The following is a 15013-nucleotide window of genomic DNA, read 5'->3' as shown; positions in this document are numbered from 1 at the left end:
TTCTATAATCCTGTCAACAAGAAAGTTAAAAGTTTCAGCTCAAAGATGTCAATCATATTTCTAACAATTTTTTTAGTAAACAAACCAAGCATCAGAAATTTACTTTCTTCTATTTTTCATTTTTAAAGTTCATAATTCAATAAAAGTTTTTTTCATTGCCAATATTAACACTGCCATGGCAAAGGCTGACCTGTTTAAACATTCATGCACCAAATTCTAAGAGAGAAAATTTCAATGACTGTCAATTTTACAAAACTCAGATCTAATTTAAAAAATTGTTGAGGCCGAGGCAGGCAGATTGCCTGAGCTCACTCGTTGGAGACCAAACTGAGCCACAACGAGAACTTGTCTCTAAAAAAAAATAGCCAGGCATTGTGAAGGGCGCCTGTAGTCCCAGCTACTCAGGAGGCTGAGGCAAGAGAATCACTTGAGCCCAGGAGTTGGAGGTTGCTGTGAGCTATGACGCCATAGCACTCTACCAAGGGTGACAAAGTGAGACTCGATCTCAAAAAAAAAAAAAAAAAAAATTAATTAAAAAATTTTGAGCAAAGGTCAAAGCACTAGGGAGAAAGTACAAGTGTTCAAAGATGAGTTATATATTAAAGATATGCAATTTAAAGGGAAGTCAAGATTTTTCTTAAGAAGCATAAGTTACATTTTGAAAAATAATGAACGGATCACCTTAGTTAACCCCAAATGCTAACTTCTAAAATGGATATACATATTGTATAGTATAATTTACTAAGAGAATAGATCTTAAGTGTTCTCACCACAAAAAAAGGTAACTATGTGAAATGAGTATGATAATTAACTGTAATAATTATTTCACAATGCATATATCAAAACATCACACTGTACACCTTAAATATATACAATTTTTATTTAAAAAGTAAAAATTGTAATTAAAACAAGAATAGTAGACATGTAGCACTTCTGTCTTTAAAAAATATTATACATGCTATGTTCTCTGGGCTATTCTGTAATATAAACACCTTAAAATAGAGTTGTGTCGCTAGATTTAGTTTTACCCCTGAGAACTAGAAGATATTTAATCAACATTTGTATGCAAAGGAGAGGGGAGAAAAATCACATTTCCACCTTTACTTAGAAAGTTCAGATCCTGAATAAAGCTATTTTAACAGAAGAGGAGGATTCAGAAAAATAAGTAAGAATGGTATAAAAAATAGCAATGTTGGATCAGCACCTGTAGCTCAGTGGCTAGGGTGCCAGCCACATACATGGGAGCTGGCGGGTTTGAATCCAGCCCAGGCCTGCCAAACAACAATAACAACTATAAAAAATAGCCGGGCATTGTGGTGGGCACCTGGAGTCCCAGCTACTTGGGAGGCTGAGGCAGGAGAATCGCTTGAGCCCAGGAATTGAAGGTTGCTGTGAGCTGTGATGCCACAGCACTCTACCCAGGGCAACAGCTTAAGGATCTGTCTCAAAAAAAAAAAAAAAAAAAAATCAAGATGAACAGGGGTGGCATGATGGCCCCATTTACTGGAGGTGGCGGGTTCAAACCTGGCCCCGGCCAAAAATTGCAAAAAAAAAAAAAAAAGAAAAGAAAGAAAAATCAAGATGAATAGTTATAGGAAGATAAAAGAGTAGAAAAAGACTAGACGCCAGGAAAAAACAATGATCACAAAATCTAAATATTTAATGTGAGGGAACAAATGATTGTTAATAACCGATAGAACTCTGCACCAAATACAAAAGCATGTTTACAGCCAAAAGAATAGGACCATTTAAATTTAATAGCTCCTAACATAGATTCACAAAGTGCACTATGAAAAAAATCATCAGTCTAAAATAATGTCACACTAATTGAGTGATGAAACTTAATCCAGGAATGTTGTGCTGTAATTTTCTAGACCTTTCTTATTCTTTCAACACACTGACATCTGATAATTTTTTATTTATTTATTTATTTTTGCAGTTTTTGGCCGGGGCTGGGTTTGAACTCACCACCTCCGGCATATGGGGCCGGCGCCCTACTCCTTTGAGCCACAGGAGCCGCCCCCCTCTGATAAGCTTTAAAAACTAATAAATATCATAGTGTAACTGTAGTACCAATAGTAATATAGTTAAGTAGCTAGTCTGACTTGCAGAATGTCACAAAAATTTGGGCATGACCAAGACCCTTGATAAAGTTCAAGACAAATACAAGATCACGTCCCTTCTCCCCAAGAATCATCACTTCTTACTTAAAACATTTTAACTATTTATTTCTAACAAGGCCCAGGAGAATCCATTCTGCTTAAATGTAAGAATAAGCATATTTCAGAATAAAAGAAATTTAAAAATTTAGGATCCAAGGTAATATAAATACACATTTCTAGACAAAAAAAGGGGCTTCTATTATAAGAGATTAGAAAAGGCAGTAATACCCATCTTAAATTACTATTCTATGGAGTCAACTAAATTTGTAAATTTGTAAAGACAAATTAAGTGATCCATTCAAGACTAGACACACAGAACAGCTATAGAAGTGAAAACTCAGCTGCAATTCCCATACAAACAAAATCTATTTCATAACACATATGCTTTTCTAATGTGTATCTCCATGAAAAATTAATGTATCCTAAATCTCAACTAAATCTCAACTTCCTTTTAGTTAAAACGAAGAATCAACAAAAGAAATTTCCTAAAGCTCAAAGTTACAAATATGATTCCTTAACAGCAATATCTTGTATAATAATGTTATGTGCATAAGAACATATTTCAATTATCTCTTAAGTTATTTAAAAAATAAAATCATAGCTGGGCACTGTAGCTGGCACCTGTAGTACCAGTTACTTGGGAGGCTGAGGTGAAAGGATCACTTCAGCCCAGGAGCTTGAGGTTGCTGTGAGTTATGATGACACCACGGCACCCAACCTCACAGAGACAGAATGAGACTGTCCCAAAATAATAATAATAAAGGCTCGGCTCCTGTAGCTCAGTGTTTAGGGCACTGGCCACATACGGGCAGGTGGGGGGGGGGGGTGGTGGCAGGTTCGAACCCAGCCCAGGCCTACTGAACAACAACAACAACAACAACAAAAATAGCCGGGTGTTGCACTGGGCACCTGTAGTCCCAGCTACTTGGGAGGCTGAGGCAAGAGAATCACTTGAGCCCAAGAGCTGGAGGTTGCTGTGATCTGTGACACCACAGAACTATGACACCACGAACTCTACCAAGGGTGACATAGTGAGACTCTGTCTCAAAAAAAATAATAATAATCAATTAGAATGAATTTTTATTAAGGGAAACAGAAATATTACCCTAAAAGTCTTTATCTGTAAAAACCTCAAATTTGTTTTTTTCCCTCTTTTAATGAAATCTCTATTGCACTTATTTTACACATCTGCTGAAATGGAACATCAGCTTTATGGAAAATTTCAGACATACATTTAACCCCAGATCAAAGGGTAAAGGTCCTACCTTTGGTCCCAGGCCAAGAAACACTACTAAAAACCCACGATAGACTATTCATTTTAGGAAAAAAGCCAAGACTACCTAGACCTTAATGTACCTGGGCTGGCGCCCATAGCTCAGTGGTTTTAGGGCACCGGCCACATACACCAGGCCGGCGGATTCGAACCTAGCTCAGGCCTGCTAAACAACAATGACAACAACAAGAAAAAACAGCCAGGCGTTGTGGTGGGCACCTGTAGTCCCAGCTACTTGGGAGACGGAGGCAAGAGATTCGCTTAAGCCCAAGAGTTGGAGGTTGCTGTGAGCTGTCATGTTAACAGTACTCTACCAAGGAGGACATAATGAAACTCTGTCTCACGATAAAAGAAAAATGTACCTGTTTTTGAAAATGGATCTATTTTAAGTTCTTTTTTTTTTGTAGAGACAGAATCTCACTTTATCACCCTCGGTAGAGTGCCATGGCATCACACAGCTCACAGCAACCTCCAGCTCCTGGGCTTAAGCGATTCTCTTGCCTCAGCCTCCCAAGTAGCTGGGACTACAGGCGCCCGCCACAACGCCCAGCTATTTTTTGGTTTGCAGTTCAGCCGGGGCCGGGTTTGAACCAGCCACCCTCGGTATATGGGGCCGGCGCCCTACCGACTGAGCCACAGGCGCCGCCCTATTTTAAGTTCTTAGAGTGTAACCTTTGTTTCAGAGGTGAGACAAATAATGTGCTGAGTCACAAAAAAAAAAAAAAAAAAATCTAATCCTAGTATGTATCAACCACGATTAAAAATGTCCACATTCTTTGAATCCAGTAGTTACATTTAAGGGAACCTAGTCTAAGGAAACAATAGAAAATACTCTTGGCACCTACAGAGGCAAATACATATACATACTTATTAAATAAAAACAGCATTACTGTTAACAAAAAAATAGAATCAAGATAACCACTCTTACTGTTGGATGTTTGTGAAACATTAGGCATCCAAAGTGACTGTTACAGGCTGAACGAGGTGGCTCACGCCTGTAATGCTAGCCCTTTGGGAGGCCAAGGCAGGTGAACTGATTGAGCTCAGGAGTTCAAGACCAGCCCGAGCAAGAGCAAGACGCCATCCCTACAAATTAATTAATTAATTAATTAATTAGGAGGGCATTGTGGTGGGCACCTGTAGTCCCAGCTACTCAGGAGGCTAACGTAAGACCACTTAAGCTCAAGAGTTTGAGGTTGCTGAGGGCAACAGAGTAACAAAACACAAGGTGATGGTTACAAAAACAATACATAAGCATGAAAAATGTTTTTGATATAATATCAATGAAATCAAGAAACAAAATTTTACAGAATTAGATTATAATTTTATAAAAGTTTATGCACAGGAAAAAAAACAAAATAAATATCCATAAGTAATTTTTTTTTGTTTCTATATTTTCTGTAATGCAATAAATGTAACACAAAATACCTTTATTTTTATTTTAAGAGAATGGAAGTAAATTAAAAACAAAGCCTGACTCTGAGATATATGTTCTGATTATTCCCTTGATAAAACAGTACTGGAAAATGTAAGTAAAAATGCAGCCTTTAGAACAGTGGTTCTCAACCTTCCTAATGCCTCCTAATGCCATGACCCTTTAAAACAGTTCCTCTTGTTGTGGTGACCCCCCAAAAAAAATTATTTTCGTTGCTACTTCATAACTGTAATTTTGCTACTGTTATGAATCGTAATGTAAATATCTGATATGCAGGATGTAATTTCATTGCTACAAACGGGTCGCAACCCACAGGTTGAGAACCGCCAATTTAGAACTTGTTAATACATATTAAAAACATACAAACAGGGGGCGGCGCCTGTAGCTCAGTGGATAGGGCGCTGGCCCCTTATACTGAGGGTGACAGGTTCAAACCTGGCCCCGACCAAACTTGCAACAACAAAAAAATAGCCAGGCATTCTGGCAAGCGCCTGTAGTCCCAGTTACTCAGAAGGCTGAGGAAAGGGAATTGCTTAAACCCAGCAGTTGGAGGTTGGTCTGAGCTGTGACGCCACAGCACTCTACCAAGAGCAATAAAGTGAGACTCTCTCTAAAAAAAAAGAAAGAAAAAAAAACCATACAAACATTGGTACTTCCACCTCTTGTCAAACAACAGCTTTCTGTCTTACTCCATTTAAGCTATGATAAGAAAATACCACAGAATGGGTAATTTGTAAATAAAAATTTATTGCTCAAAATTCTAGAGGCTGGGAAGTCCAAGATTAGGGTGCTGGCAAATTCAGTGTCCAATGAGGGCCCACTCCCCACAGATGTCACCTTCTGTGTCCTCATATGGCAACAAGCAGGACTCTCTCTAGTCTCTTTTATACAGGCACTAATCCCACTCGTAAGAGCTCTGCCTATTCAGTCTATCACCTCCTAAAGGCCCCCACCCCTTTTTTTCTTTTCTTTCTTTCTTTTTTTTTTTTTTAAAGACAGGGTCTTACTCTGTTGCCCAGCCTGGAGGGCAGTGGCACAATCATATCATACTATAACTCCTAGGCTCAGGTGATCCTCCCACCTCAAACTCCTCAGTAGCTAGACCAACAGGTATGTGCCACCATACCCATCTAATTTTTTTTTTTTTTTTTTTTTTGATTTTTGGCTGGGGCTAGGTTCAAACCCGCCACCTCCGGCATATGGGACCATATGGGACCGGCGCCCTACTCCTTGAGCCACAGGCACGGCCCCATCTAATTTTTTTTTAATTTTTATTTTTAGAGGCAGGGTCTTCCTATGTTGCCCAGGCTAGTCTCAGACTCATGGCCTCAAGCAATCCTACTGCTTCAGCCTCCCAAACAGCTGAGATGACAGGCACATCCAGCTAAGGCCCCATCTCTTAATACTATCACACTGTGGATTAAGTTCAAACATACGAATTTTCAGAGACATCAACATTCAGACAACAGTACTTTCATCTTCCCCTCAAATAATTAAAGGTTTTCATGAATTATTATGATGTGGAAGAGTACACCTAGATTTATTTAAGGAAAAAATATACACATATGTCTGTCAATTTATAGCCACTAACTTTAATACACACACAAACTGAGACTATTAAAAATTCTGGTCATTGGCTCGGCGCCTGTGGCTCAAGAGGATAAGACGCCAGCCACATACACCTGAGCTGGAGGGTTAGAATCCAGCCCAGGCCCACCAAACAAGGAGGGCTGCAACCAAACAAACAAACAAAAAAAAATAGCCAGGCATTGTGGCAGGCGCCTGTAGTCCCAGCTACTTGGGAGGCCGAGGCAACAGAATCTCTTGAGCCCAGGAGTTGGAGGTTGTTGTGAGCTGGGATGCCACAGCACTCTACCCAGGGTGACAGCTTGAGGCTCTGTCTCGAAAAAAAAAAAATTCTGGTCATGAACAACAGCTCACATCTGTGGTCCGAGTACTTGGGGGACTCAGGTGGGAGGATGGTTTGGAGGCGAGAAGTTTGAGACCATCTGGGCAACATAGGAAGACTCTGTCTCTACAAAAAAATTAAAAAATTAGATGGGCAGGCTTGGCACCCATAGCACAGTGGTTATGGCGCCAGCCACATACACCAAGGGTGGTGGGTTCAATCCCAGCCAAGGCCACATAAACAACAACAACTGCAACAAAAATAGCCGGACATTGTGGAGGGTACCTGTAGTCCCAGCTACTCAGGAGGCTGAAGCAAGAGAATCACTTAAGCCCAAGAGTTTGAGGTTGTTGTGACCTGTGATGCCATGACCCTATACCAATGGCAACACAGTTAGACTCTGTCTCAATAAATAAATAAATAAATAAATAAGATGGGGTGGCACCTGTAGCTCAAGGGAGTAGGGCACTGGCCCCATATTCCAGAGGTCGTGGGTTCAAACCCAGCCCTGGACAAAAACTGCAAATAAATAAATGAATAAATAAATAAATAAATTAGATGGGTAATGTGGCCATGACTATAGTCCTGCTACTAGGGAGGCTGAGATGGAAGGATAGCTTCAGCCCAGGAGTTCTAACCTGCAGTGAGCTATGATCATGCCACGGCACTCCAACCTCAACAACAGACCAAGACCTGGCTTTTTAAAGCAAACAAAAAAATAATTTTCTAATTGTCAACTCATCTACATATGAAGATGTCTATTCATTTAAACATTTACTGAGCATTTATTAAGTGCCAAGCTTCTTGGTTGGTAATGGAATTACTTTGAGTAAGACAGACCTTGCCTTGAAGTCATGTGGCTAAAAGATGGATATGAAAACAAATAATTATGGTACAAACTAACAAACAGGACAGAAAGGGACTAATGATATAGTTAACAGCATGTAAGACAGCGGTAAGAAACGTAAGGCTATAAAATTAACTCTGGCTTCTAGCTTCTGGCTGTTGGGCCAGGAAGAATGAAGTCAGACATATTTAGGAAGCAGACCAAAGGACACAGAACAAATATGTTCTTAACTTAGTAGACTAAAACTTGCCAATAAGTGTTCTTACCAAAATAAGTTCTTTTCTATGAAATAGTGAATGGTTTCTTTAAACAAGTCCCACAGCATTTCAGAAGCATACTAATTCACTGAAGCCACTTTAGAAAATACTCAGTACTTCTTAATCTTAAGAACATGCCTCCAGGGGCGGCGCCTGTGGCTCAAAGGAGTAGGGCCCCGGTCCCATATGCCAGAGGTGGAGGGTTCAAACCCAGCCCTGGCCAAAAACTGCAAAAAAAAAAAAAAGAACATGCCTCCAAAATACTTAACTGTAGTAGTTTGTTTATCAGGAGTCAAGTCTAACAATGCTAGATGATAATTTCTCTCCTATTTGGGCAACTATAGAAATTACTAGCCAAAGTTCTTCAGCTTGGTAAGAACTGCCTACCTATGCTAACATGTAAACTCTAGAGTTCAATCAAAGTATACCTGCCATGACCAACAAAGTCATAAATATGAACCAAGAAAATAATCTTAGTATGTGAACCATACCACTGCTCTTGCTGTCATACACTCCAAGATGACTACACATTCAATCTCCTGGTATACTTGAAAGGACCTGATATGGCTAGAAGTTGCAGAAAAAACTGCACATAAAAGTTTATAACTTTCACTCACAATTCCTGTTCCTACTTTGAGGACCTGTTATGAGATTTTGCATCTGTCCTGCACTAGACTATTTTGTAAATGGCAGTGGTGCTTAACAGTAATAAGAAAAATACTTTCACAGAGTTAAATTTATTTTCATATTCCAAAACCCGTAACATTTCACTTATACATATAGAATGACTGTGACATACGCCAAGTACTTTGTACAGTCTGCATCACTAATACTCATACCATATTTGTATGGTAGGTAAAAGGCTAATATAATCTAGCTCTGTTTAAAAGAGAAAGGCTAGACAATTTCTCCAAAGTCACAGAAGTAATCAGAAACAAATACAGAACTAGAAACCAAATGCCCTGATTTACATGATGCCCTTCTAAAACGGACAGACAGATGCAACTGTCCACAGAGTTTACAGACCCTATGACTTTTTCTTTTTTTGAAACAGAGTCTCACTTTGTCGCTCCTTGGTCGAGTGCCATGGCATTATAGCTCACAGTAACCTCAAACTCTTGGGCTCAAGCAAGGCTCTTGCCTCAGCCTCTGGGTAGCTGAGACTATAGGTGACCACCACAACGCCGGGCTATTTTTAGACATGGGCGGGTCTTGCTCTTGCTCAGGTTGGTCTTGAACTGGGAGCTCAAGCAATCCCCCCACCTCAACCTCCCAGAGTGCAAGGATTACTGTCCCGGCCCAAACCCCATTACTTTTTTAAAAATATACATCAAGATAAACAGTGAATCGGGAAAGGGAGGGGGGAGGATGAGTGGAGGGAGGGTAATTGGTGGGACCACATCTATGGTGCATCTTCCAAGGGTACATGTGAAACTTACTAAATGTAGAATATAAATGTCTTAAAACAATAACTAAGAAAATGCCAGGAAGGCTATGTTAACCAGTGTGATGAAAATATGTCAAATTGTATATAAAACCAGCGTATGGTGCCCCATGATTGTATTAATGTACACAGCTATGATTTAATAAAAAAAAGATAAACTGTGAATTATACACATTTATACATAATTAACATGTGTAATATAAATAAAATATTCGGTTAAATATAACATGCTTGGGTAGAAATACAGGTTATTGAAGAATACTGCTTGAACTATTCCTAAACTTGGAGAAATTTTTCAAGTTATTCATTTCTCCCCTGGATCTATTTAGAACCTTACTTTTAAAGGGTACACATACTTAAAACGAGCAGTCAATTCTGACATGATATCTCCAAATTGTGCCTAATCTCCTTTTTTTTTAAGAGACAGAGTCTCTTTTGTCGCCCTCAGTAGAGTGCCATAGCGTCACAGCTCACAGCAACCTCCAGCTCTTGGACTTAGGCGATTCTCTTGCCTCCCGAGTAGCAGGGACTACAGGCATCCACCACAACACCCAGCTATTTTTTTTGTTACAGTTTGACCGAGGCCAGGTTCGAACCCACCACCCTTGGTATATGGGGCTGGCGCCCTACTCAGAGTCACAGGCGCTACCCATGTGCCTAATCTCTACAGTCTCTACAACTAGCATGTTTAGGATATTTTGAAAAGTAGAGAAAGATGAGCAGCTGTAGAGAAAGAGACGTACATTTCTTGACCAACATATTGATTCCCCTCCTTTTTACTGCAGTGCCAACAAAAATGGTGGTAATGGGTTTTTTTTTTTCTACTCAGCTAAACAGTCATTTCCAAGGCTCTCTCCTTCTGTGTTTCTTTGAATAAAAGTAATAGATATGTTCCACATCTGCAAAAGGAATGGAAGGTACTAGATAAGCTCTAACAGCCCATGACATTCCTAACTTATCTACGGAGAATAATCAAATATAAACTAGACTGGTTTAGAAATATCTCCTGCTATGCCTTTCTTTCACTAGTAACAAATACAGCATCTTAAAAATCCCCAAAATTGAAAGCTTTTATAAATTTAATTAACTGTAAATTAAGCTAAATAAGAAAAAGCAACAGAAATTCATGTGCACAGCCATAGTTTGATTCCAACCTAGCCATTGCAACTAGATTATCTCAAAGCCTAACAACTGCTCTGAAATGCTATGTTGTAGCAACATGCCAATCTGCTATGAAAATTTTCTTGAATCTGGAATATGCAAAAAAGTAAATTTACAAACACAACCCACTTTAGCATATCATTTATTACATTTTAGGGTATCCAAACAAACAACAAATAGTCTCCCACAATAACACACTAAACATGAGAATATATAATATCTGCATTTGCATTAATTATTAACAGTTCCATCCAAAAAACATTACTTACATGAGCTAAAAATAAATATTTTTACTTTGTTAGCTCTAGGAAAGCTACCTACATTGTTAAAATCTAGTGACTGTAGGCCTTATTTAACTCTAAATGAATAACAAAAAAATTAGAAGCATGTGTACTCAAATGGAGAAACTAAATAAGTAATCATTTTGAATAATTTTTACTTTTGAAAGTTACAGGATAATTAACACTTAGCAAAATAAAAAGCAAACAAACAAACAAAAAACCTAGCACATGGGTGGCGCCTGTGGCTCAGTGAGTAGGGCGCCTACCCCATATACCAAGGGTGGCGGGTGGCGGGTTCACATCCAGCCCTGGCCAAACTACAACAAAAAAATAGGCAAGGTGTTGTGGCTGGCACCTATATTCCCAGCTACTCAGGAGGGTGAGGCAAGAGAATCGCCTAAGCCCAGGAGTTGGACGTCACAGTACTCTACCAAGGGCCATAAAGTGAGACTCTGCCTCTACAAAAAAAAAAAAAAAACCTAGCACAGCCTTACCATAATGAAGCTCCTACCCAAACTAACTTTTTTTTTTCTTTTTTTTCAAGTTATCGCCCTGGGTAGAATGCAGTGGCATCACAGCTCACAGCAACCTACAACTCCTGGGCTTAAGCTATTCTCCTGCCTCAGCCTCCCAAGTAGCTGGGCCTACAGGCGCCCGCCATAATGCCCAGCTATTTTTTGGTTGCAGCTGTCATTGTTGTTTGGCGGGCCCAGGCTGGATTCTAACCAAATAGCTCAGATGTATGTGGCTTGGAGCCTTAGCCGCTTAAGCCACAGGCGCTGGGGCCCAAACTAACTTTTTAGGAAAAAAAAAAAAACACTACCCAGGGAACATATTTTAGTGAGTTAAAAAAAAGAAAAAACAAGCAAGTAAGTGTAATGTCAAAAGTTATTATCGTCTACCCAAGACATAAAATACATGTTTAATACTTTCAAATGGATCTCTACCAACACACAAAATCAGGGATTATATGGAAAATAGTAGGGGAAAAAAATGGCAACAAGAATAGCAGGTGTACAAAAAAAAGGGGTAAGTTTTTCTTTTTAATCTTAAATAACAAAAATAAAGAAATTTTTGGGCGGCGCCTGTGGCTCAGTCGGTAAGGCGCGGGCCCCATATACCGAGGGTGGTGGGTTCAAACCCGGCCCCGGCCAAACTGCAACCAAAAAATAGCCGGGCGTTGTGGCGGGCGCCTGTAGTCCCAGCTACTCGGGAGGCTGAGGCAAGAGAATCGCTTGGGCCCAGGAGTTGGAGGTTGCTGTGAGCTGTGTGAGGCAACAGCACTCTACTGAGGGCCATAAAGTGAGACTCTGTCTCTACAAAAAAAAAAAAAAAAGAAAGAAATTTTTAAACATATGTACCTTTTTCTTTTGTCAGCCTTTTCCATATATAGTCAATTTCACTAAATCTTACTTCCCACCTTTACCACAATCCATTTCCATCTTTGTTTTCTGTTTTATTTTTTTGTTGTTGTTGTTGTTGTTTTAAGAGACAAAGAGTCTCACTTTATTGCACTTGGTAGAGTGCTGTGGGGTCACACAGCTCACAGCAACCTCTAACTCCTAGGCTTAGGTGATTCTCTTGCCTCAGCCTCCTGAGTAGCTGGGACTACAGGTGCCCACCACAACGCCCAGCCTTCTTTCTTTCTTTCTTTCTTTTTTTGCAGTTTGGCCGGGTTTGAACCTGCCACCCTTGGTATATGGGGCCGACGCCCTACCCACTGAGCCACAGGTGCTGCCCCATTTCCATCTTTGTACCCTCAAACTTTTTATTGTGGGGGGGGGGGAAAGCACGTTCAAGAGGCTAATTCATTTTTTTAATGTTTTAAAGGAAGAGACCCACATTCTTATACAAAATTTGTGTGTCCATTTTCACTTTAACTAGACCACCACTAGTCTTAAACTCAGAAGCACTTATATACATTTATCCATTCATTCATTTACACCTGTGCTGAACTGACACACCTCTCATCCTCAGAATGCAAATCCCACTTCAGACATCAAAACTCCTTTAATTCTGTTTCCCTTACACATCTTGCCTTTGCAAAGCTGACACAATGGACTACAGATGACTCTCTGCCTTGGTGATCTTCCCACTCAAGAAACTAAAGTAGCAAAAAAACAAAAGTTAATTAAACAAGGTTTCTCAGAAGGACCAAGAAACAGATGACAGGGAAATAGCTTGATACTGTCTCCCAACAGCCCCAACTTTATTATGCCTCCACATCTCCCAAGTTACTCCTTTTTTTTGACTTCTGAAAAATGCTGTTTCCACTAATGCAATCTGATCTAATCAAAGCCTGCTCAACTCATCTACCCCTTTTCAGTATAAATAAGAAACAGATATGTAGAGGGGGACAGGAAATGATGGTTCTTTCCCTTCCATTCCCTCTTTCCAAAGAGTTAAAGATATCTCTCCATCTCATCATCCTCCAGTCTGAGATATAGATCTAGACGATCTGTTCCAGAGACTATCTATATCCCAGATCCCCTGAATAAACACCCCGCAATCCTACCTCTTTAAAATGGCTATACAACAAAAAGTTGATATCTCTGCTATCCCTTTCAACCCTCCCAGTAATACTTCTACAACTATTTAACGCTACTCAAAATATTTTAAAAGAACAGCTCTCTTTTCAGCTCTCAACAATAACCTTACACCCCAATTATCGTCAGCTGTCCTCTCAATCTTTCAACATTTTACAAATCCCTTACTCTTTCTACTACTCCTTTTCTTCCTTCAATATCTGTTATCTAAAAATCCCCCAGATGTTTCAAGCATAACCCTTTTCAAACTCACCACAAATAATACTACATACCAGCCCTTTCAACCCTTAAGTGAATTTTTAAAAATCTCAATTTTCTTACCAGCCTCCAATGGTACCTAAAAATCACCAGTACTCCTAGCACAATCAACTCTTCAGTAATTAAAATTCTTTAATATCGTTGCTATCATACGTATCAGTTCCCCCAAATGATTTCTAAAACCCTTCCAAACCCACATATATACCCTTTTGGCCACTCCACAGTATTTTAAATCTTCAGTATTTCTGAACTCTCAGAATCCACCAATTAACGCTGTAAAGCGTCAATGTCCCTGCTATCCCCGCCTGCCCTAATATCTTGAAAAGGCCCTCGATGTTCTGCTTCTAGATCTAGACCTTTCAGTCCAGGAATAATGCTGTTTGTAAAGCCCTCGATATCCTGCTACTCCCTTCAAAATATTCCAACATCCACGTTAAAAAGAAACACCTCGATGGCCCCGCTACCCCTCGGTTCTCAAACAGCAACATTTAAAATCTCCTCACCACCGCCGCTGACCCCCCAGCCCCCCGATATTTACGTTTAGAAAGCCCTCGCCGTCCTCGCCCCCATGGCCCGACACCAACACCGCGGGCACGTCCCCGGCCCTCCCTCTCCCGCTTCCACTCCCCCCACAATGGGGAGAGTAGTCTGGGGACCAAGTCGTCGGGACCTCCGGCGGCGGCCCTCAGCGCCCCGCCGCTCCCCTCCCCCACGACCCCGCGGGCCCCCAACGCCCACGTTCGCCGCCCCGGCCGGGCCCGGCTCACTCACATCGGCTCCAGTAACTTGGCCAGCCAGGACTTGAGGGCATCCACATCCTCTATGAGCATGGTGCAGGGAAGGCGGGCTCGGCCGCCGCTCTTCTTCAGGCCTGCCGTGGGTCTTCACTCGCTGCCTCCTCACGCCCCTTCACAGCTCCCGGTGCCCCAGCCCACCGGGCATCTTAGGAGCTTCAACCTACTCCCCCGGACCGGGCCTAACAGGAACTAACCCAAGCGCCCTCACTCAACCTAGCCCGAAGGCTCGAGTGGGCGGGAGGCAGCGCCGAGTGGCGGGCGTGACAACCAATAAAAGATAGAGGGCCGTGCGCTCAGGACCAATGAAAAGGCTCGCTCGCCCCGCCTGCCGTCCGTACCCAATGAACGAGAAGGGATATAGCAAGGTAGGTGGAGAGCTTAAGCGAGCTCCTGGTGCAAGATGGTATCTTGGAGAAGGTACAGTGCCTCTTAAAGGGGCCACTGCTTCTTTTCCGACCACGCCGCCGCCCGCCGCGGAATACCTGTGTCTGCTGCTGGGAGTGCCTGGGGGAACCCGGCGAGCCCCTCAACCTGGTTCCTTCCTCTCATTTTTCCTGGAAACACACACTTGTGTCCCGAAATGACTCAGCTGTAGTAAATCTGCAACTCAACGTGTAATACGTTCACGTTCCACACATTGCAC

General features: G+C 41.2%; 1 protein-coding gene across 4 annotated transcripts in view; it reads right to left on the bottom strand.

Annotated features, from left to right (window-relative positions):
• Window positions 1-14615, bottom strand: part of RBM27 (RNA binding motif protein 27) — a 96425-nt gene extending 81810 nt beyond the window's left edge. For 2 of the 4 annotated variants that reach the window (XM_053566897.1, XM_053566900.1), the window contains exon 1: window positions 14345-14615. In XM_053566897.1, the coding sequence (XP_053422872.1) occupies window positions 14345-14403 (59 nt within the window). In that variant the 5' untranslated portion in view covers window positions 14404-14615. The remainder of the gene's footprint in view (window positions 1-14344) is intronic. The other 2 variants (XM_053566899.1, XM_053566898.1) reach the window with 1 other exon arrangement.
• Window positions 14616-15013: the final 398 nt, after the last annotated feature.

This window comes from Nycticebus coucang, chromosome 17, assembly GCF_027406575.1.
Source record: "Nycticebus coucang isolate mNycCou1 chromosome 17, mNycCou1.pri, whole genome shotgun sequence".
In the NCBI taxonomy this organism is placed as follows: domain Eukaryota; kingdom Metazoa; phylum Chordata; class Mammalia; order Primates; family Lorisidae; genus Nycticebus; species Nycticebus coucang.
Note: the sequence above shows the minus strand (reverse complement) of the source record. Positions and strands in the feature narration are given on the sequence as shown.